Source organism: Oncorhynchus mykiss, chromosome 18 (genome assembly GCF_013265735.2).
Source record: "Oncorhynchus mykiss isolate Arlee chromosome 18, USDA_OmykA_1.1, whole genome shotgun sequence".
In the NCBI taxonomy this organism is placed as follows: domain Eukaryota; kingdom Metazoa; phylum Chordata; class Actinopteri; order Salmoniformes; family Salmonidae; genus Oncorhynchus; species Oncorhynchus mykiss.
The window spans coordinates 70,860,061-70,882,736 of NC_048582.1; the positions used below are offsets into that span (position 1 = coordinate 70,860,061).

Genomic DNA, 22,676 nt, shown 5'->3' on the forward strand with positions numbered 1-22,676 from the left:
TGTCTGTGTTTAAAAGGTCATTGACAATGGCACTTTTTAGTTTTTTTTTCACAGCGAGTGAGTGAACCCTCCCATCTATCTCCCTTGTTTCTATCCATCAGAATAAAGGGCCGAACTGTTGGAACCGGTTCGCAGGTCGTTTATAAACTCTGTCACCACCTCACCAGTCCAAATGTTTCTGTGATTTATGTTTTCAGTGTTGAGTGGTGGGATTTGTGGTTGGTGGGATTTGTGGTTGGTGGGATTTGTGGTTGGTGGGATTCCACACAAAAACATCAAGAGCCTAATGCCTTTGGACACTCCTCAGTTTGGACACTCCTCAGTTTGGACACTCCTCAGTTTGGACACTCCTCAGTTTAGACACTCCTCAGTTTGGACACTCCTCAGTTTGGACACTCCTCAGTTTAGACACTCCTCAGTTTAGACACTCCTCAGTTTAGACACTCCTCAGTTTAGACACTCCTCAGTTTGGACACTCCTCAGTTTGGACACTCCTCAGTTTGGACACTCCTCAGTTTAGACACTCCTCAGTTTAGACACTCCTACTCATTCCAGGGTTTTTATTTTATTTTTTAAACCATTTTCTACATTGTAGAATAATAGTGTAGATGTCAAAACTATATAAAAACCACATATGGAATCATGTAGTAACCAAAAAAGTGTTAAACAAATCACAATATATGTAATATTTTAAATTCTTCAAAGTAGACACACTTTGCCTTGATGACAGCTTTACACACTATTGGCATTCTCTCAACCAGCTTCATGTGTTCGTCACCTGGAATGCATTTCAATTAACAGGTTGGCCTTGTTAATTTGTGGAATTTCTTTCCTTCTTAATGCGTTTGAGCCAATCAGTTGTGTTGAGACAAGGTAGAAAAGGTACATGAATCCATGTGTGTTACTTCACAGTGTTAATGTCTTCACTATTATTCTACAATGTAGAAGATAGTCAAAATAAAGATAAACCCTGGTATGAGTAGGTGTGTCCAAACTTTTGACTGGTACTGTGTAAGAGACATAACCCCTGACCTCGCTGTTGATAAAAACAGGAAGCACCTGGACAGAAGTTTCCCTTCGGCACAGATCAGGGATCAGTTTACCTTTACCACAATACTAACCTGATCCCCCCCCCCCCCCCCCCCAACAACCCCCTCCCCTGGGTGACCATTTTGGTTTTTGCCCCAGCACTATACAGCTGATTCAAACAATCAACTAATCATCAAGCCTTGATCGTTTGTTTCAGCAGTATACTGTTACAGCAGAAACCAAAACGTGCACCCCTCTGGGAGCAGAGGACCAAGTTTGGGAAACGCTGCCTTATAACCTCTGCTGGGAAAGCCTCTGAATACCTCCCTTTCTGGTCTGGATAGAGCCTCTGAATACCTCCCTGTCTGGTCTGTATAGAGCCTCTGAATACCTTCCTGTCTGGTCTGTATAGAGTCTCTGAATACCTCCCTGTCTGGTCTGTGTAGAGCCTCTGAATACCTTCCTGTCTGGTCTGTATAGAGTCTCTGAATACCTCCCTGTCTGGTCTGTATAGAGCCTCTGAATACCTCCCTGTCTGGTCTGTATATAGCCTCTGAATACCTCCCTGACTGGTATGTATAGAGTCTCTGAATACCTCCCTGTCTGGTCTGTATAAAGCCTCTGAATACCTCCCTGTCTGGTCTGTATAGAGTCTCTGAATACCTCCCTGTCTGGTCTGTATAGAGTCTCTGAATACCGGAATACCTCCCTGTCTGGTCTGTATAGAGTCTCTGAATTCCTCCCTGTCTGGTCTGTATAGAGTCTCTGAATACCTCCATGTCTGGTCTGTATAGAGCCTCTGAATACCTCGTTGTCTGTATAGAGTCTGTGAATACCTGGATACCTCCCTGTCTGGTCTGTATATAGCCTCTGAATACCTGAATACCTCCCTGTCTGGTCTGTATAGAGTATCTGAATACCTCCCTGTCTGGTCTGTATAGAGCCTCTGAATACCTCCCTGTCTGGTCTGTATAGAGCCTCTGAATACCTCCCTGTCTGGTCTGTATAGAGTCTCTGAATATCTCCCTGCCTGGTCTGTATAGAGCCTCTGAATACCTCCCTGTCTGGTCTGTATAGAGCCTCTGAATACCTCCCTGTCTGGTCTGCATAGAGCCTCTGAATACCTCCCTGTCTGGTCTGTATAGAGTCTCCGAATACCTCCCTGCCTGGTCTGTATAAAGCCTCTGAATACCTCCCTGTCTGATCTGTATAGAGCCTCTGAATACCTCCCTGTCTGGTCTGTATAGAGCCTCTGAATACCTCCCTGTCTGGTCTGTATAGAGTCTCTGAATATCTCCCTGTCTGGTCTGTATAGAGCCTCTGAATACCTTCCTGTCTGGTCTGTATAGAATCTCTGAATACCTCCCTGTCTGGTCTGTATAGAGCCTCTGAATACCTCCCTGTCTGGTCTGTATAGCATCTGTGAATACCTGAATACCTCCCTGTCTGGTCTGTATAGCGTCTGTGAATACCTGAATACCTCCCTGTCTGGTCTGTATAGAGCCTCTGAATACCTCCCTGTCTGGTCTGTACAGAGATTCCCATGTCTATCAAAGTATTCCCTGTATGTCTCTCCACTGACCTTATTCCTGGTATTCCCTGTATATCTCTCTCCAGACCATATTCATGGTATTCCCTGTATCTCTCTCTCCTTACAAAATCCTGGTATTCCCTGTGTGTCTCTCTCTCCAGACCATATTCCTCGTATTCCCTCTATATCTTTCTCTCCTTACCGTATTCCTGGTATTACCTGTATATCTCTCTCTCCTGACCATATTCCTGGTATTCCTTCTATATTGCTCTCGCTTGACCATGTTCATGGTGTTCCCTGTATTTCTCTCTCTACTGACCATATTCCTGGTCTTCCCTCCATATCGCTCTTTCTTGACCATGTTCCTGTTATTCCCTGTTTTTCTCTCTCTCCTGACAGTATTCCTGCTATTCCCTGTATATCTCTCTCCAGACCATATTCATGGTATTCCCTGTATCTCTCTCTCCTTACAAAATCCTGGTATTCCCTGTGTGTCTCTCTCTCCAGACCATATTCCTCGTATTCCCTGTATATCTCTCTCCTGACCATATTCCTGGTATTACCTGTATATCTCTCTCTCCTGACCATATTCATGGTATTCCCTGAATCTCTCCTTCCTTACAAAATCCTGGTATTCCCTGTGTCTTTCTCTCCAGCCCATATTCCTGGTATTCCCTGTATATCTCTCTCTCCTGACCATATTCCTGGTATTCCATGTATATCTCTCTCTCCTGACCGTTTTCCTGGTATTCCCTGTATGTCTCTCTCCTGACAATATTCCTGGTATTCCCTGTATATCTCTCTCTCCTGACCGTATTCCCTGTATGTCTCTCGCCTGACAATATTCCTGGTATTTCCATTACATCTTTCTCTCCTGACAATATTCCTGGTATTCCCTGAATATATTTCTATCATGGCAGTATTCCTAGTATTCCCTGTTTATCTCTCTCAAGACAGTATTCCTGGTATTCCGTGTATATCTCTCTCCTGACCGTATTCGCGGTATTCCCTGTACATCTCTCTCTATTGACCATATTCCTGGTATTCCCTGCATATATCTCTCTCTCTCCTGACCATATTCCTGGTTTTCCCTGTATATCTCTCTCTACTGACCATATTCCCTGTATATGTCTCTCTCCTGACCATTTTCCCTGTATATCTCTCACTCCTGACCATTTTCCTGGTATTCCCTGTATCTCTATCTCTCCTGACCATATTCCTGGTATTCTCTCCTGACCGTTTTCCTGGTATTCCTTGTATCTCTATCTCTCCTGACCATATTCCTGGTATTCTCTACTGGCCGTTTTCCTGGTATTCCCTGTATTTCTCTCTCTCCTGGCCATATTCCTGCTATTCCCTGTAAACCTCTCTCTCCAGCCCATATTCCTGGTATTCCCTGTATATCTCTCTCCTGACCATATTCCTGTTATTCCCTGTATATCTCTCTCTCTCCTGACCATGTTCCTATTATTCCCTGTATTCCAGCTGGAGAGGTCCATCCAGGAAAACCTGCATTCTGCGATGGAGGAGATGAAGAGGAACGCTGTTCACACCCAGACGGCGGCCATGTTGGAGATCGGGACCAACCTCCTCAGCAAATCAGCTGAGCAGACCCTCAAACTGACAGATGTGGAGACCAAGGTAAGCCAATCAGGTGGACCAGATCTGAACCTCTAACCTCTTCCATATGTAGATCAGCGTAGCCTAGTGGCAAGAGCGTTGAACTAGTAACCGAAATGTTGCAAGATCGAGTCCACGAGCTGACAAGATTCAAATCTATCGTTCTGCCCCTGAACAAGGCAGTTAACCCACTGTTCCTAGGCCATCATTGAAAACAAGAATTTGTTCTTAACTGACTTGCCTAGTTAAATAAAGTTAAAATAAAACAAAGATGATGGGTACTGGACTGATGATTATTCAGAGGTCTACAACGATGGTTGGAAATAACTACAGGACTTGGCAGGGTTTAGGTTCAGCCCTGCAACGAAACACCTGATTCAACTTTCAATGTTGTCCCAGGTGTTTTAGAGCAGACCAAGGTATCCCAGGTGTCCCAGGTGTTTTAGATCAGACCAAGGTGTCCCAGGTGTTTTAGAGCAGACAAAGGTGTCCCATGTGTCCCAGGTGTCTCAGGTGTTTTAGAGCAGACCAAGTTGTCCCAGGTGTCTCAGGAGTTTTAGATCAGACCAAGGTGTCTCAGGTGTTTTAGATCAGATCAAGGTGTCTCAGGTGTCTCAGGTGTTTTAGATCAGACCAAGTTTTCCCAGGTGTCCCAGGTGTTTTAGATCAGACCAAGGTGTCCCAGGTGTTTTAGATCAGACCAAGGTGTCCATCCAGGTGTCCCAGGTGTTTTAGAGCAGACCAATGTGTCTCAGGTGTTTTAGATCAGACCAAGGTGTCCCAGGTGTCTCAGGTGTTTTAGAGCAGACCCAGGTGTCTCAGGTGTTTTAGAGCAGACCAAGATGTCCCAGGTGTCTTAGATCAGACCCAGGTGTCTCAGGTGTTTTAGAGCAGACCCAGGTGTCTCAGGTGTTTTAGAGCAGACCAAGATGTCCCAGGTGTCTTAGATCAGACCCAGGTGTCTCAGGTGTTTTAGAGCAGACCCAGGTGTCTCAGGTGAATTAGAGCAGACCAAGGTGTCTCAGGTGTCTTAGATCAGAACAAGTTGTCTCAGGTGTTTTAGAACAGACCAAGGTGTCTCAGGTGTCTTGGGTGTTTTAGATCAGACCAAGGTGTCCCAGAAGTTTTAGATCAGACCCAGGTGTCTCAGGTGTTTCATGAGTTTTAGAACAGACCAAGGTGTCCCAGGTGTCCCAGGTGTTTTAGAGCAGACCAAGGTGTCCCAGGTGTTTTAGAGCAGACCAATGTGTCCCATGTGTCCCAGGTGTCTCAGGAGTTTTAGATCAGACCAAGGTGTCCCAGGTGTTTTAGAGCAGACCAAGGTGTCCCAGATGTTTTACATCAGACCAAGTTGTCCCAGGTGTCTCAGGTGTCTCAGGTGTTTTAGAGAAGACCAAGTTGTCCCATGTGTCCCAGGTGTCCCAGGTGTTTTAGATCAGACCAAGGTGTCCCAGGTGTCCCAGGTGTCCCATGTGTCCCAGGTGTCTCAGGTGTTTTAGATCAGACCAAGTTGTTCCAGGTGTCTCAGGTGTCTCAGGAGTTTTAGAACAGACCAAGGTGTCCCAGGTGTCTCGGGTGTCTCAGGTGTTTTAGATCAGACCAAGGTGTCCCAGGTGTCCCATGTGTCCCAGGTGTCCCAGGTGTTTTAGATCAGACCAAGGTGTCCCAGGTGTCCCAGGTGTCCCAGGTGTCTCGGGTGTTTTAGATCGGACCAAGTTGTTCCAGGTGTCTCAGGTGTCTCAGGAGTTTTAGAACAGACCAAGGAGTCCCAGGTGTCTCGGGTGTCTCAGGTGTTTTAGATCAGACCAAGTTGTCCCAGGTGTCTCAGGTGTTTTAGGTGTTTTAGAGAAGACCAAGTTGTCCCATGTGTCCTAGGTGTCCCAGGTGTTTTAGATCAGACCAAGGTGTCCCAGGTGTCCCATGTGTCCCAGGTGTCTCAGGTGTTTTAGATCAGACCAAGTTGTTCCAGGTGTCTCAGGTGTCTCAGGAGTTTTAGAACAGACCAAGGTGTCCCAGGTGTCTCGGGTGTCTCAGGTGTTTTAGATCAGACCAAGGTGTCCAAGGTGTCCCAGGTGTCCCATGTGTCCCAGATGTCCCAGGTGTTTTAGATCAGACCAAGGTGTCTTAGGTGTCTCAGGTGTTTTAGAGCAGACAAAGGTGTCCCAGGTGTCTCAGGTGTCTCAGGTGTTTTAGATCAGACCAAGGTGTCTCAGGTGTCTCAGGTGTTTTAGATCAGACCAAGGTGTCTCAGGTGTTTTAGAGCAGACCAAGGTGTCCCATGTGTCCCAGGTGTCTCAGGTGTTTTAGAGCAGACCAAGGTGTCTCAGGTGTTTTAGAGCAGACCAAGGTGTCCCAGGTGTCTCAGGAGTTTTATATCAGACCAAGGTGTCCCAGGTGTCTCAGGAGTTTTAGATCAGACCAAGGTGTCTCGGGTGTTTTAGAGCAGACCAAGGTGTCCCAGGTGTTTTAGAGCAGACCAAGGTGTCCCAGGTGTTTTAGAGCAGACCAAGGTGTCCCAGGTGTCCCAGGTGTTTTAGAGCAGACCAAGGTGTCCCAGGTGTCCCATGTGTTTTAGAGCAGACCAAGGTGTCTCGGGTGTTTTAGAGCAGACCAAGGTGTCCCAGGTGTTTTAGAGCAGACCAAGGTGTCCCAGGTGTTTTAGAGCAGACCAAGGTGTCCCAGGTGTCCCAGGTGTTTTAGAGCAGACCAAGGTGTCCCAGGTGTCCCAGGTGTTTTAGAGCAGACCAAGGTGTCCCAGGTGTCTCAGGTATTTTAGAGCAGACCAAGTTGTCTCAGGTGTTTTAGATCAGACCAAGTTGTCCCAGGTGTTTTAGAGCAGACCAAGGTGTCCCAGGTGTCTCAGGTGTTTTAGAGCAGACCAAGGTGTCCCAGGTGTCTCAGGTGTTTTAGATCAGACCAAGGTGTCCCAGGTGTCTCAGGTGTTTTAGAGCAGACCAAGGTGTCCCATGTGTCCCAGGTGTCTCAGGTGTTTTAGATCAGACCAAGGTGTCCCAGTTGTCTCAGGTGTTTTAGAGCAGACCAAGGTGTCTCAGGTGTTTTAGAGCAGACCAAGGTGTCCCATGTGTCCCAGGTGTCTCAGGTGTTTTAGAGCTGACCAAGGTGTCCCAGGTGTCTCAGGTGTTTTAGATCAGACCAAGGTGTCCCAGGTGTCCCAGACCAAGGTGTCCCTGGTGTTTTAGTGTAGACCAATATGTCTCAGGTGTTTTAGATCAGACCAAGGTGTCCCAGGTGTCTCAGGTGTTTTAGAGCAGACCAAGGTGTCTCAGGTGTCTTAGATCCGACCCAGGTGTCTCAGGTGTTTTAGAGCAGACCAAGATGTCCCAGGTGTCTTAGATCAGACCCAGGTGTCTGAGGTGTTTTAGAGCAGACCCAGGTGTCTGAGGTGTTTTAGAGCAGACCCAGGTGTCTCAGGTGTTTTAGATCAGACCAAGGTGTTTTAGATCAGACCCAGGTGTCTGAGGTGTTTTAGAGCAGACCCAGGTGTCTCAGGTTTTTTAGAGCAGACCAAGGTGTCTCAGGTGTCTTAGATCAGAACAAGTTGTCTCAGGTGTTTTAGAACAGACCAAGGTGTCTTGGGTGTTTTAGATCAGACCAAGGTGTCCCAGAAGTTTTAGATCAGACCCAGGTGTCTCAGGTGTTTCATGAGTTTTAGAACAGACCAAGGTGTCCCATGTGTCCCAGGTGTTTTAGAACAGACCTAGGTGTCCCGGGTGTTTTAGAGCAGACCAAGGTGTCCCATGTGTCCCAGGTGTCTCGTTTTAGATCAGACCACGGTGTCCCAGGTGTTTTAGAGCAGACCAAGGTGTCCCAGATGTTTTAGATCAGACCAAGTTGTCCAAGGTGTCTCAGGTGTCTCAGGTGTTTTAGAGAAGACCAAGTTGTCCCATGTGTCCTAGGTGTCCCAGGTGTTTTAGATCAGACCAAGGTGTCCCAGGTGTCCCATGTGTCCCAGGTGTCTCAGGTGTTTTAGATCAGACCAAGGTGTCCCAGGTGTCCCATGTGTCCCAGGTGTCCCAGGTGATTTAGATCAGACCAAGGTGTCCCAGGTGTCCCAGGTGTCCCAGGTGTCTCAGGTGTTTTAGATCGGACCAAGTTGTTCCAGGTGTCTCAGGTGTCTCAGGAGTTTTAGAACAGACCAAGGTGTCCCAGGTGTCTCGGGTGTCTCAGGTGTTTTAGATCAGACCAAGTTGTCCCAGGTGTCTCAGGTGTCTCAGGTGTTTTAGAGAAGACCAAGTTGTCCCATGTGTCCTAGCTGTCCCAGGTGTTTTAGATCAGACCAAGGTGTCCCAGGTGTCCCATGTGTCCCAGGTATCTCAGGTGTTTAGATCAGACCAAGTTGTTACAGGTGTCTCAGGTGTCTCAGGAGTTTTAGAACAGACCAAGGTGTCCCAGGTGTCTCGGGTGTCTCAGGTGTTTTAGATCAGACCAAGGTGTCCCAGGTGTCCCATGTGTCCCAGGTGTCCCAGGTGTTTTAGATCAGACCAAGGTGTCTTAGGTGTCTCAGGTGTTTTAGAGCAGACAAAGGTGTCCCAGGTGTCTCAGGTGTCTCAGGTGTTTTAGATCAGACCAAGGTGTCTCAGGTGTCTCAGGTGTTTTAGATCAGACCAAGGTGTCCAAGGTGTCCCAGGTGTCCCATGTGTCCCAGATGTCCCAGGTGTTTTAGATCAGACCAAGGTGTCTTAGGTGTCTCAGGTGTTTTAGAGCAGACAAAGGTGTCCCAGGTGTCTCAGGTGTCTCAGGTGTTTTAGATCAGACCAAGGTGTCTCAGGTGTCTCAGGTGTTTTAGATCAGACCAAGGTGTCTCAGGTGTTTTAGAGCAGACCAAGGTGTCCCATGTGTCCCAGGTGTCTCAGGTGTTTTAGAGCAGACCAAGGTGTCTCAGGTGTTTTAGAGCAGACCAAGGTGTCCCAGGTGTCTCAGGAGTTTTATATCAGACCAAGGTGTCCCAGGTGTCTCAGGAGTTTTAGATCAGACCAAGGTGTCTCGGGTGTTTTAGAGCAGACCAAGGTGTCCCAGGTGTTTTAGAGCAGACCAAGGTGTCCCAGGTGTTTTAGAGCAGACCAAGGTGTCCCAGGTGTCCCAGGTGTTTTAGAGCAGACCAAGGTGTCCCAGGTGTCCCATGTGTTTTAGAGCAGACCAAGGTGTCTCGGGTGTTTTAGAGCAGACCAAGGTGTCCCAGGTGTTTTAGAGCAGACCAAGGTGTCCCAGGTGTTTTAGAGCAGACCAAGGTGTCCCAGGTGTCCCAGGTGTTTTAGAGCAGACCAAGGTGTCCCAGGTGTCCCAGGTGTTTTAGAGCAGACCAAGGTGTCCCAGGTGTCTCAGGTATTTTAGAGCAGACCAAGTTGTCTCAGGTGTTTTAGATCAGACCAAGTTGTCCCAGGTGTTTTAGAGCAGACCAAGGTGTCCCAGGTGTCTCAGGTGTTTTAGAGCAGACCAAGGTGTCCCAGTTGTCTCAGGTGTTTTAGAGCAGACCAAGGTGTCTCAGGTGTTTTAGAGCAGACCAAGGTGTCCCATGTGTCCCAGGTGTCTCAGGTGTTTTAGAGCTGACCAAGGTGTCCCAGGTGTCTCAGGTGTTTTAGATCAGACCAAGGTGTCCCAGGTGTCCCAGACCAAGGTGTCCCAGGTGTTTTAGTGTAGACCAATATGTCTCAGGTGTTTTAGATCAGACCAAGGTGTCCCAGGTGTCTCAGGTGTTTTAGAGCAGACCAAGGTGTCTCAGGTGTCTTAGATCCGACCCAGGTGTCTCAGGTGTTTTAGAGCAGACCAAGATGTCCCAGGTGTCTTAGATCAGACCCAGGTGTCTGAGGTGTTTTAGAGCAGACCCAGGTGTCTGAGGTGTTTTAGAGCAGACCCAGGTGTCTCAGGTGTTTTAGATCAGACCAAGGTGTTTTAGATCAGACCCAGGTGTCTGAGGTGTTTTAGAGCAGACCAAGGTGTCTTGGGTGTTTTAGATCAGACCAAGGTGTCCCAGAAGTTTTAGATCAGACCCAGGTGTCTCAGGTGTTTCATGAGTTTTAGAACAGACCAAGGTGTCCCATGTGTCCCAGGTGTTTTAGAACAGACCTAGGTGTCCCGGGTGTTTTAGAGCAGACCAAGGTGTCCCATGTGTCCCAGGTGTCTCGTTTTAGATCAGACCACGGTGTCCCAGGTGTTTTAGAGCAGACCAAGGTGTCCCAGATGTTTTAGATCAGACCAAGTTGTCCAAGGTGTCTCAGGTGTCTCAGGTGTTTTAGAGAAGACCAAGTTGTCCCATGTGTCCTAGGTGTCCCAGGTGTTTTAGATCAGACCAAGGTGTCCCAGGTGTCCCATGTGTCCCAGGTGTCTCAGGTGTTTTAGATCAGACCAAGGTGTCCCAGGTGTCCCATGTGTCCCAGGTGTCCCAGGTGTTTTAGATCAGACCAAGGTGTCCCAGGTGTCCCAGGTGTCCCAGGTGTCTCAGGTGTTTTAGATCGGACCAAGTTGTTCCAGGTGTCTCAGGTGTCTCAGGAGTTTTAGAACAGACCAAGGTGTCCCAGGTGTCTCGGGTGTCTCAGGTGTTTTAGATCAGACCAAGTTGTCCCAGGTGTCTCAGGTGTCTCAGGTGTTTTAGAGAAGACCAAGTTGTCCCATGTGTCCTAGCTGTCCCAGGTGTTTTAGATCAGACCAAGGTGTCCCAGGTGTCCCATGTGTCCCAGGTATCTCAGGTGTTTTAGATCAGACCAAGTTGTTCCAGGTGTCTCAGGTGTCTCAGGAGTTTTAGAACAGACCAAGGTGTCCCAGGTGTCTCGGGTGTCTCAGGTGTTTTAGATCAGACCAAGGTGTCCCAGGTGTCCCATGTGTCCCAGGTGTCCCAGGTGTTTTAGATCAGACCAAGGTGTCTTAGGTGTCTCAGGTGTTTTAGAGCAGACCAAGGTGTCTCAGGTGTTTTAGAGCAGACCAAGGTGTCCCATGTGTCCCAGGTGTCTCAGGTGTTTTAGATCAGACCAAGGTGTCTCAGGTGTTTTAGAGCAGACCAAGTTGTCTCAGGTTTCCCAGGTGTTTTAGAGCAGACCAAGTTGTCCCAGGTGTCCCGGGTGTTTTAGATTAGAACAAGTTGTCTCAGGCGTTTTAGAGCAGACCAAGGTGTCTCAGGTGTCTTGGGTGTTTTAGATCAGACCAAGGTGTCCCAGAAGTTTTAGATCAGACCCATGTGTCTCAGGTGTTTCATGAGTTTTAGAACAGACCAAGGTGTCCCAGGTGTCCCAGGTGTTTTAGAGCAGACCAAGGTGTCCCAGGTGTTTTAGAGCAGACCAATGTGTCCCATGTGTCCCAGGTGTCTCAGGAGTTTTAGATCAGACCAAGGTGTCCCAGGTGTTTTAGAGCAGACCAAGGTGTCCCAGATGTTTTACATCAGACCAAGTTGTCCCAGGTGTCTCAGGTGTCTCAGGTGTTTTAGAGAAGACCAAGTTGTCCCATGTGTCCCAGGTGTCCCAGGTGTTTTAGATCAGACCAAGGTGTCCCAGGTGTCCCAGGTGTCCCATGTGTCCCAGGTGTCTCAGGTGTTTTAGATCAGACCAAGGTGTCCCAGGTGTCCCAGGTGTCCCAGGTGTCCCAGGTGTCTCGGGTGTTTTAGATCGGACCAAGTTGTTCCAGGTGTCTCAGGTGTCTCAGGAGTTTTAGAACAGACCAAGGTGTCCCAGGTGTCTCGGGTGTCTCAGGTGTTTTAGATCAGACCAAGTTGTCCCAGGTGTCTCAGGTGTTTTAGGTGTTTTAGAGAAGACCAAGTTGTCCCATGTGTCCTAGGTGTCCCAGGTGTTTTAGATCAGACCAAGGTGTCCCAGGTGTCTCAGGTGTTTTAGATCAGACCAAGTTGTTCCAGGTGTCTCAGGTGTCTCAGGAGTTTTAGAACAGACCAAGGTGTCCCAGGTGTCTCGGGTGTCTCAGGTGTTTTAGATCAGACCAAGGTGTCCCAGGTGTCCCAGGTGTCCCATGTGTTCCAGGTGTCCCAGGTGTTTTAGATCAGACCAAGGTGTCTTAGGTGTCTCAGGTGTTTTAGAGCAGACAAAGGTGTCCCAGGTGTCTCAGGTGTCTCAGGTGTTTTAGATCAGACCAAGGTGTCTCAGGTGTCTCAGGTGTTTTAGATCAGACCAAGGTGTCTCAGGTGTTTTAGAGCAGACCAAGGTGTCCCATGTGTCCCAGGTGTCTCAGGTGTTTTAGAGCAGACCAAGGTGTCTCAGGTGTTTTAGAGCAGACCAAGGTGTCCCAGGTGTCTCAGGAGTTTTATATCAGACCAAGGTGTCCCAGGTGTCTCAGGAGTTTTAGATCAGACCAAGGTGTCTCGGGTGTTTTAGAGCAGACCAAGGTGTCCCAGGTGTTTTAGAGCAGACCAAGGTGTCCCAGGTGTTTTAGAGCAGACCAAGGTGTCCCAGGTGTCCCAGGTGTTTTAGAGCAGACCAAGGTGTCCCAGGTGTCCCGGGTGTTTTAGAGCAGACCAAGGTGTCTCGGGTGTTTTAGAGCAGACCAAGGTGTCCCAGGTGTTTTAGAGCAGACCAAGGTGTCCCAGGTGTTTTAGAGCAGACCAAGGTGTCCCAGGTGTCCCAGGTGTTTTAGAGCAGACCAAGGTGTCCCAGGTGTCCCAGGTGTTTTAGAGCAGACCAAGGTGTCCCAGGTGTCTCAGGTATTTTAGAGCAGACCAAGTTGTCTCAGGTGTTTTAGATCAGACCAAGTTGTCCCAGGTGTTTTAGAGCAGACCAAGGTGTCCCAGGTGTCTCAGGTGTTTTAGAGCAGACCAAGGTGTCCCAGGTGTCTCAGGTGTTTTAGATCAGACCAAGGTGTCCCAGGTGTCTCAGGTGTTTTAGAGCAGACCAAGGTGTCCCATGTGTCCCAGGTGTCTCAGGTGTTTTAGATCAGACCAAGGTGTCCCAGTTGTCTCAGGTGTTTTAGAGCAGACCAAGGTGTCTCAGGTGTTTTAGAGCAGACCAAGGTGTCCCATGTGTCCCAGGTGTCTCAGGTGTTTTAGAGCAGACCAAGGTGTCCCAGGTGTCTCAGGTGTTTTAGATCAGACCAAGGTGTCCCAGGTGTCCCAGGTGTTTTAGAGCAGACCGAGGTGTCCCAGGTGTTTTAGATCAGACCAAGGTGTCCCAGGTGTCCCAGGTGTTTTAGAGCAGACCAAGGTGTCTCAGGTGTTTAAGAGCAGACCAAGGTGTCCCATGTGTCCCAGGTGTCTCAGGTGTTTTAGAGCAGACCAAGGTGTCCCAGGTGTCTCAGGTGTTTTATATCAGACCAAGGTGTCCCAGGTGTCTCAGGAGTTTTAGATCAGACCAAGGTGTCCCAGGTGTCTCAGGTGTTTTAGAGCAGACCAAGGTGTCTCGGGTGTTTTAGAGCAGACGAAGGTGTCCCAGGTGTTTTAGAGCAGACCAAGGTGTCCCAGGTGTTTTAGAGCAGACCAAGGTGTCCCAGGTGTCCCAGGTGTTTTAGAGCAGACCAAGGTGTCCCAGGTGTCCCAGGTGTTTTAGAGCAGACCAAGGTGTCCCAGGTGTCCCAGGTGTTTTAGATCAGACCAAGTTGTCCCAGGTGTTTTAGAGCAGACCAAGGTGTCTCAGGTGTCTCAGGTGTTTTAGAGCAGACCAAGGTGTCCCATGTGTCCCAGGTGTCTCAGGTGTTTTAGGTCAGACCAAGGTGTCCCAGGTGTCTCAGGTGTTTTAGAGCAGACCAAGGTGTCTCAGGTGTTTTAGAGCAGACCAAGGTGTCCCAGTTGTCTCAGGTGTTTTAGAGCAGACCAAGGTGTCTCAGGTGTTTTAGAGCAGACCAAGGTGTCCCATGTGTCCCACGTGTCTCAGGTGTTTTAGATCAGACCAAGGTGTCCCAGTTGTCTCAGGTGTTTTAGAGCAGACCAAGGTGTCTCAGGTGTTTTAGAGCAGACCAAGGTGTCTCATGTGTCCCAGGTGTCTCAGGTGTTTTAGAGCAGACCAAGGTGTCCCAGGTGTCTCAGGTGTTTTAGATCAGACCAAGGTGTCCCAGGTGTCCCAGGTGTTTTAGAGCAGACCAAGGTGTCTCAGGTGTTTTAGAGCAGACCAAGGTGTCCCATGTGTCCCAGGTGTCTCAGGTGTTTTAGAGCAGACCAAGTTGTCCCAGGTGTGTCAGGTGTTTTAGATCAGACCAAGGTGTCCCAGGTGTTTTAGAGCAGACCAAGGTGTCCCATGTGTTTTAGATTAGTTGTCCCTGGTGTGATTGATTGATTAGGCCAGTTGTCCCTGGTGTGATTTATTGATTAGACCAGTTGTCCCTGGTGTGATTAATTGATTAGGCCAGTTGTCCCTGGTGTGATTAATTGATTAGGCCAGTTGTCCCTGGTGTTATTCATTGATCAGGCTAGTTGTCCCCGGTGTAAGTCATTGATTAGGCTAGTTGTCCCTGGTTTCTTTGTAATTAGAAGGAGATCCTGTGCCACTCCAGGACAAGGTGTGGTGACCAAGATGTTGACCACTGCTCTGAGATCTGTTGTCTTTCAGCAGAAACACTTTGATTGACATGCTGAGTTGAATTAGGTGACTGACCATCAGCCAGTTCAAACAGCCAACGTGGAGTCATAACACAGATGGTCCTTAGTTGTACCGTAGTGCTGTTATGACAGGATGATGTGTTTTGGTATTATCACAAGTTCCTCTATCAGGCTCTCTCTCTCTCTCTCTCTCTCTCTGGATCCATGATGTCCAAATATTTTAACTGGTTGGTTATCAGGCTAGCTGCTAAAATAAGATAAGATTGTAGGCCAGATTGCAATTGTCAAACTTTGCTAACTGATATTTGACATTGTATAACAGGAGCCCTCCCTGTTTATCTAGCTGTTTCTGATGTGGAGCTGTTAAGAATGCAAATGCCCTCTTACTCAATAATCTCTGAGGAAGTAATGTAATCCAGATGTCTTGGTGTTAGATTAGAAAGATATCCTTAACAGCATCTTGATCTTAATGGTCTTTGTCAGGTAAATAAATAACTCCTATTTTTTAACTCTTACCTATCTTTCGGTCCCTCCCTCCCTCCCTCCCTCCCTCCCTCCCTCCCTCCCTCCCTCCCTCCCTCCCTCCCTCCCTCCCTCCCTCCCTCCCTCCCTCCCTCACTCACCCCTCCCTCACTCCCTCACTCCCCCCTCCCTCACTCCCCCCTCCCTCACTCCCTCACTCCCCCCTCCCTCACTCCCCCCTCCCTCACTCCCCCCTCCCTCACTCACTCCCCCCTTCCTCACTCCCCCCTCCCTCGCTCCCCCCTCCCTGCCTCCCTCCCCAGGTGCTGAACCAGACCAGTAGAATGGAGATCCAGCTGTTAGAGTATTCTCTGTTCACTAACCGTCTAGAGAAACACGTCCTCCAGCAGAATCAGGAGATCTCACGACTCAATGATAAAAGCAGGTACAGCAGCCCTATCCACCACACCCTCAGAGGGCCCTATCCACCACACCCTCAGAGGGCCCTATCCACCACGCCCTCAGAGGGCCCTATCCACCACGCCCTCAGAGGGCCCTATCCACCACGCCCTCAGAGGGCCCTATCCACCACGCCCTCAGAGGGCCCTATCCAACACTCCCTCAGAGGGCCCTATCCAACACTCCCTCAGAGGGCCCTATCCAACACTCCCTCAGAGGGCCCTATCCAACACTCCCTCAGAGGGCACTATCCAACACTCCCTCAGAGGGCCCTATCCAACACTCCCTCAGAGGGTCCTATCCAACTCTCCCTCAGAGGGCCCTATCCAACACTCCCTCAGAGGGCCCTATCCAACACTCCCTCAGAGGGCCCTATCCAACACTCCCTCAGAGGGCCCTATCCAACACTCCCTCAGAGGGCCCTATCCAACACTCCCTCAGAGGGCCCTATCCAACACTCCCTCAGAGGGCACTATCCAACACTCCCTCAGAGGGCCCTATTCAACACTCCCTCAGAGGGCCCTATCCAACACTCCCTCAGAGGGCCCTATCCACCACTCCCTCAGAGGGCCCTATCCACCACACACTCAGAGGGCCCTATCCAACACTCCCTCAGAGGGCCCTATCCAACACTCCCTCAGAGGGCCCTATCCACCACACCCTCAGAGGGCCCTATCCAACACTTCCTCAGAGTGCCCTATCCAACACTCCCTCAGAGGGCCCTATCCACCACACCCTCAGAGGGCCCTATCCAACACTCCCTCAGAGTGCCCTATCCAACACTCCCTCAGAAGGCCCTATCCACCACACCCTCAGAGGGCCCTATCCAACACTCCCTCAGAGGGCCCTATCCACCACTCCCTCAGAGGGCCCTATCCACCACACACTCAGAGGGCCCTATCCAACACTCCCTCAGAGGGCCCTATCCAACACTCCCTCAGAGGGCCCTATCCACCACACCCTCAGAGGGCCCTATCCAACACTTCCTCAGAGTGCCCTATCCAACACTCCCTCAGAGGGCCCTATCCACCACACCCTCAGAGGGCCCTATCCAACACTCCCTCAGAGTGCCCTATCCAACACTCCCTCAGAAGGCCCTATCCACCACACCCTCAGAGGGCCCTATCCAACACTCCCTCAGAGGGCCCTGTCCACCATGCCCTCAGAGGGCCCTATCCACCACGCCCTCAGTGGGGAGGGAGAGAGGCAGCGTGTGTGAAAGAAATAACATCTGTACCTGCCAACCCTGGGTTTTAATACTTTTAAAAATGGATCCTTCATTTTGGGTTAACTGTAGGCAGGGTTTTGCTTATGATTTTTTTTCCTATTGGTGTCGTAGCAACTGAATCAAGGTCTAACTTGTGCATGTGACGGTGTACTCAATAAAGTTGTATTTTTCAAATGAACAAAAAAATAAAGTTGAAATACTGTCCCAATAATCTATAATTATTATTATTACTTTGGAAAATATTGCAGATTTGGCTTTTTAAATGTTTTAAATTATTTTATTTTATTTTATTTAACCTTTATTTAACCTTTATTTAACCAGGAAGGGCTCATTGAGATTTAAAATCTATTTTTGAAGAGCGTCCTGGCCAAGGCAGCACCAAGTCATTACAAAAATTACAGACAAACAACATGAAAAACTACAAGTAATCTAGTAAAAACCATAGAATTCACAAGAATATAACAAAATCAAAAACAGCAAATTAAAAACATTGACAGGTCAGGGAATCAGCCTCAAGATCATTCATCAGTGATTTAAAAACACAGATCGGGACAAGTTCTTCCAGTTTAAAAGTATTTTGTAAGGTGTTCCAAGACGATGGTGCAGAGGACATGAAAGCCCTTTTACCAAACTCAGTTCGGACATTTGGAACAGTTAGCAGGATAAAGTCCAGCGAACGAAGAGAGTACCCACCACATTTCTGAACAATAACAATGCCCAAATAAAAAGGTAGTAAACCCAAAATGGCTTTGTAAATAACAGTATACCAGTGACTGAGCCTACGAGTGACTAGAGAAGGACAGCCAACCCTGGTATACAAAGTGCAGTGTTGCGTAAGGGTTTGGCAGTTGAAAATAAAAGGGTGTCAATTGATCTCAAACACTGAGCGGAAGCATTCCACTCGAGTTGGATAGGAAGCAGCTTTATTTTGGTGATCCCCCTCCCCCTCACTGCAGTACCTCTCAACATGAGATACATTTGAACATGTGGTTTATGTTTCCTTCTTCATAGTGCACTACTATTAACCAGGGCCCAGGCACCCTATTCCCTACATAGTGCATTACTATTAACCAGGGCCCAGGCACCCTATTCCCTACATAGTGCACTACTATTAACCAGGGCCCAGGCACCCTATTCCCTACATAGTGCACTACTATTAACCAGGGCACAGGCACCCTATTCCCTACATAGTGCACTACTATTAACCAGGGCCCAGGCACCCTATTCCCTACATAGTGCACTACTATTAACCAGGGCCCAGGCACCCTATTCCCTACATAGTGCACTACTATTAACCAGGGCCCAGGCACCCTATTCCCTACATAGTGCACTACTATTAACCAGGGCCCAGGCACCCTATTCCCTACATAGTGCATTACTATTAACCAGGGCCCAGGCACCCTATTCCCTACATAGTGCATTACTATTAACCAGGGCCCAGGCACCCTATTCCCTACATAGTGCATTACTATTAACCAGGGCCCAGGCACCCTATTCCCTACATAGTGCATTACTATTAACCAGGGCCCAGGCACCCTATTCCCTACATAGTGCATTACTATTAACCAGGGCCCAGGCACCCTATTCCCTACATAGTGCACTACTATTAACCAGGGCCCAGGCACCCTATTCCCTACATAGTGCACTACTATTAACCAGGGCACAGGCACCCTATTCCCTACATAGTGCACTACTATTAACCAGGGCACAGGCACCCTATTCCCTACATAGTGCACTAGTATTAACCAGGGCCCAGGCACCCTATTCCCTACATAGTGCACTACTATTAACCAGGGCCCAGGCACCCTATTCCCTACCTAGTGCACTACTATTAACCAGGGCCCAGGCACCCTATTCCCTACATAGTGCACTACTATTAACCAGGGCACAGGCACCCTATTCCCTACATAGTGCACTACTATTAACCAGGGCCCAGGCACCCTATTCCCTACATAGTGCACTACTATTAACCAGGGCCCAGGCACCCTATTCCCTACATAGTGCACTACTATTAACCAGGGCCCAGGCACCCTATTCCCTACATAGTGCACTACTATTAACCAGGGCCCAGGCACCCTATTCCCTACATAGTGCATTACTATTAACCAGGGCCCAGGCACCCTATTCCCTACATAGTGCATTACTATTAACCAGGGCCCAGGCACCCTATTCCCTACATAGTGCATTACTATTAACCAGGGCCCAGGCACCCTATTCCCTACATAGTGCATTACTATTAACCAGGGCCCAGGCACCCTATTCCCTACATAGTGCATTACTATTAACCAGGGCCCAGGCACCCTATTCCCTACATAGTGCACTACTATTAACCAGGGCCCAGGCACCCTATTCCCTACATAGTGCACTACTATTAACCAGGGCACAGGCACCCTATTCCCTACATAGTGCACTACTATTAACCAGGGCACAGGCACCCTATTCCCTACATAGTGCACTAGTATTAACCAGGGCCCAGGCACCCTATTCCCTACATAGTGCACTACTATTAACCAGGGCCCAGGCACCCTATTCCCTACCTAGTGCACTACTATTAACCAGGGCCCAGGCACCCTATTCCCTACATAGTGCACTACTATTAACCAGGGCACAGGCACCCTATTCCCTACATAGTGCACTACTATTAACCAGGGCCCAGGCACCCTATTCCCTACATAGTGCACTACTATTAACCAGGGCCCAGGCACCCTATTCCCTACATAGTGCACTACTATTAACCAGGGCACAGGCACCCTATTCCCTACATAGTGCACTACTATTAACCAGGGCACAGGCACCCTATTCCCTACATAGTGCACTACTATTAACCAGGGCCCAGGCACCCTATTCCCTACATAGTGCACTACTATTAACCAGGGCCCAGGCACCCTATTCCCTACATAGTGCATTACTATTAACCAGGGCCCAGGCACCCTATTCCCTACATAGTGCATTACTATTAACCAGGGCCCAGGCACCCTATTCCCTACATAGTGCACTACTATTAACCCAGGGCCCAGGCACCCTATTCCCTACATAGTGCATTACTATTAACCAGGGCCCAGGCACCCTATTCCCTACATAGTGCACTACTATTAACCAGGGCCCAGGCACCCTATTCCCTACATAGTGCACTACTATTAACCAGGGCCCAGGCACCCTATTCCCTACATAGTGCACTACTATTAACCAGGGCACAGGCACCCTATTCCCTACATAGTGCACTACTATTAACCAGGGCCCAGGCACCCTATTCCCTACATAGAACCCTCTGGTCAACAGTAGTGTATAGGGGATAGGGTTCCTTTTGGTACGTAGTTAGAGTGGTAGAATAACAGTGATCAGATGATGACAGCTGCCCCAAATCTGGCCTTGCTGAACCTCTTGACCCTGACTTATACACACACACACACACACACACACACACACACACACACACACACACACACACACACACACACACACACACACACAGCCACACAGCCACACACACACACCCACACACACTCACACAGCCACACACACACACACAGGCACACAGGCACACAGACACGCACACATGCACACAGGCACACGCACACAGGCACACACACACAGGCACACACACACACACACGCACACACGCACACAGGCACACACACACACACACACGCACACAGGCACACGCACACACGCACACATGCACACAGGCACACACACACACACACTTCATGTGAATGACCTGATCACGATATCTGTAAAACAAACAAGTACATCTTCAGAAGGGCAAACAGACACAACCGTTCCAGTAGCTGTAAAGGACGTAAACAGTCTGCTTGTGAGGGAAGTAGCTACTGATAGAATGACGTATTAGGATCTATGGGGCTACCTTGTATGCTTGGAGGCATGAGGCCTTGCTGTGAACTCCTACTCGTTACCCCCCCTCCATCTTTAAAAAACAGATTGCTTTTTTTCCTAGAAATTGCGTGCAAAAACATTTGAGTTTACTGCAGTATCCTTGGGATTGGCTACTTCTTTTATTTCCGTTAAAGCCTAAGAGAAAAATAACAACTAGGCCACCAACGGATTTAGTTGTGACACTGTTTACACAATGGGATTAGTATGGCATTGTTGGGCAACACTGGGAGAAGAATGGATGTGAAACATCTTCAAGTGTTCTGTCACCAAGAAGGCATTAGGATAAACAGCATGATGAGACGTGCAAATCAATTCCAGTTGAGCTCCGGGTTTGTCCAAGGGCACAAACACAGCAGTGAGCTGGAGGTAAGACATACGCCCCAAAACGCACCTTATTCCCTATATAGTGCACTACTTTAGACTAGGGCCTAGGCACCCTATTCCCTATATAGTGCACTACGTTTGACCAGGGCCCAATGGGCTACATAGGGAATAGGGTATCATTTAGGACTTGGGAAAGCTATTTGAGAGCTGGTGAGGAGCAGAGCTGAGTCAGATGCAGCTTGTGTCAGTCTGTGTGGCTGAGAGCAGGTGCAGAGCTGAGTCAGATGCAACTTGTGTCAGTCTGTGTGGCTGAGAGCTGGTGAGGAGCAGAGCTGAGTCAGATGCAGCTTGTGTCAGTCTGTGTGGCTGAGAGCAGGTGCAGAGCTGAGTCAGATGCAACTTGTGTCAGTCTGTGTGGCTGAGAGCAGGTGCAGAGCTGAGTCAGATGCAACTCAGTTTTTTTGTCAGTCTGTAGGCCATGAGCTATAGGTGACAGCAGGCATAGGTCATCTGCAAAGAGCAGGCATTTAACCTCTGAATTGTGGATACCAACCAATTGGCCAAATACGGTGTTCATGTAAATGTTGAAGAGTGCAGGGCTCAGATTGCAACCCTGGCGAAGGCCCCGCACCTGGTTAAAGAATTATGTTATTTTCTTGCCAATTTGAATGCTGCACGTATTGCCACTATAAATTGATTTAATTATGTAATGTGTTTTACCCCTTACACTACTTTCAATAGCTTTGTAGAACAGTGCTGTATGCGAGGGAGAATCAATTTGTCACGCCCTTAGAGATCCTTTTTATGTCTGTTTTGGTTTGGTCGGGGCATGAGTTGGGGTGGGCTTTCTATGTTTTTGTGTTCTATGTTTTCTATTCCTGTGTGTTTGGCCGGGCGTGGTTCTCAATCAGAGGAGGGCTGTCTATCGCTGTCTCTGATTGAGAACCATACTTAGGTAAACTTTTCCCACCTGTGTCTTGAGGGTAGTGTTTTCTGCACCTTACAGGACTGTTTCGGTTTCGTTTATTTACTTTGTTGTTTTGTGTTTTAGTGTTCAGTCAAATAAAAATCATGAACACGTACCATGCTGCTCTTTGGTCCACACCTTCGTCCACAGACGATCGTTACAGAACTACCCACCACCAAAGGACCAAGCAGCGTGGTGAAAGGGACTCCTGGACAGGTGAGCAGCGCTATTTGGACTATGAGAACCTGGGAGGAGGTAGAAAGGTGGTTGGTCGACCCAGGGAGAGTGCCGGAGCCTGCCTGGGATTCTCTGGAACAAGGAGGGTTAACGGAGAATGGAGTAGGGAACACGGCTGGCAAGGAGGCAGCCCAAAAATTGTTTTGGGGGGGGTACACGGGGAGTGTTGCAGAGTCCGGTTGGAGACCTGAGCCCACTCCCCGCGCTTACCGTGGCAAGCATGGGATTGGTCCCCGTGCTATGGGGTGATGCGCACTGTGTCTCGGCCGAGTATTCACAGGCCGGTGTGCTCGGTGCCAGCGTCCCGCTGTCGGGTGTAAGCTGACATCCAGCCAGAACGGGTGGGGCCAGCTCTGCGCTCGAGACCGCCTGTGAGCCTCCACGGCCCAGTGTGTCTGGTGACTCGGCCAAGGAGGAGGCCACCTGTATGTCTCCCCAGCCTGTT

The 22,676-nt window shown here is 48.9% G+C and overlaps 1 protein-coding gene across 2 annotated transcripts in view; it reads left to right on the top strand.

Annotated features, from left to right (window-relative positions):
* LOC110515436 (angiopoietin-2) overlaps positions 1-22,676 on the top strand; it is a 95,573-nt gene that overhangs the window by 2,838 nt on the left and 70,059 nt on the right. For both annotated transcript variants that reach the window (XM_036953648.1, XM_036953649.1), the window contains exons 2-3: positions 4,046-4,201; positions 15,446-15,567. In XM_036953648.1, coding sequence (XP_036809543.1) covers positions 4,046-4,201; positions 15,446-15,567 — 278 coding nt within the window. The remainder of the gene's footprint in view (positions 1-4,045; positions 4,202-15,445; positions 15,568-22,676) is intronic.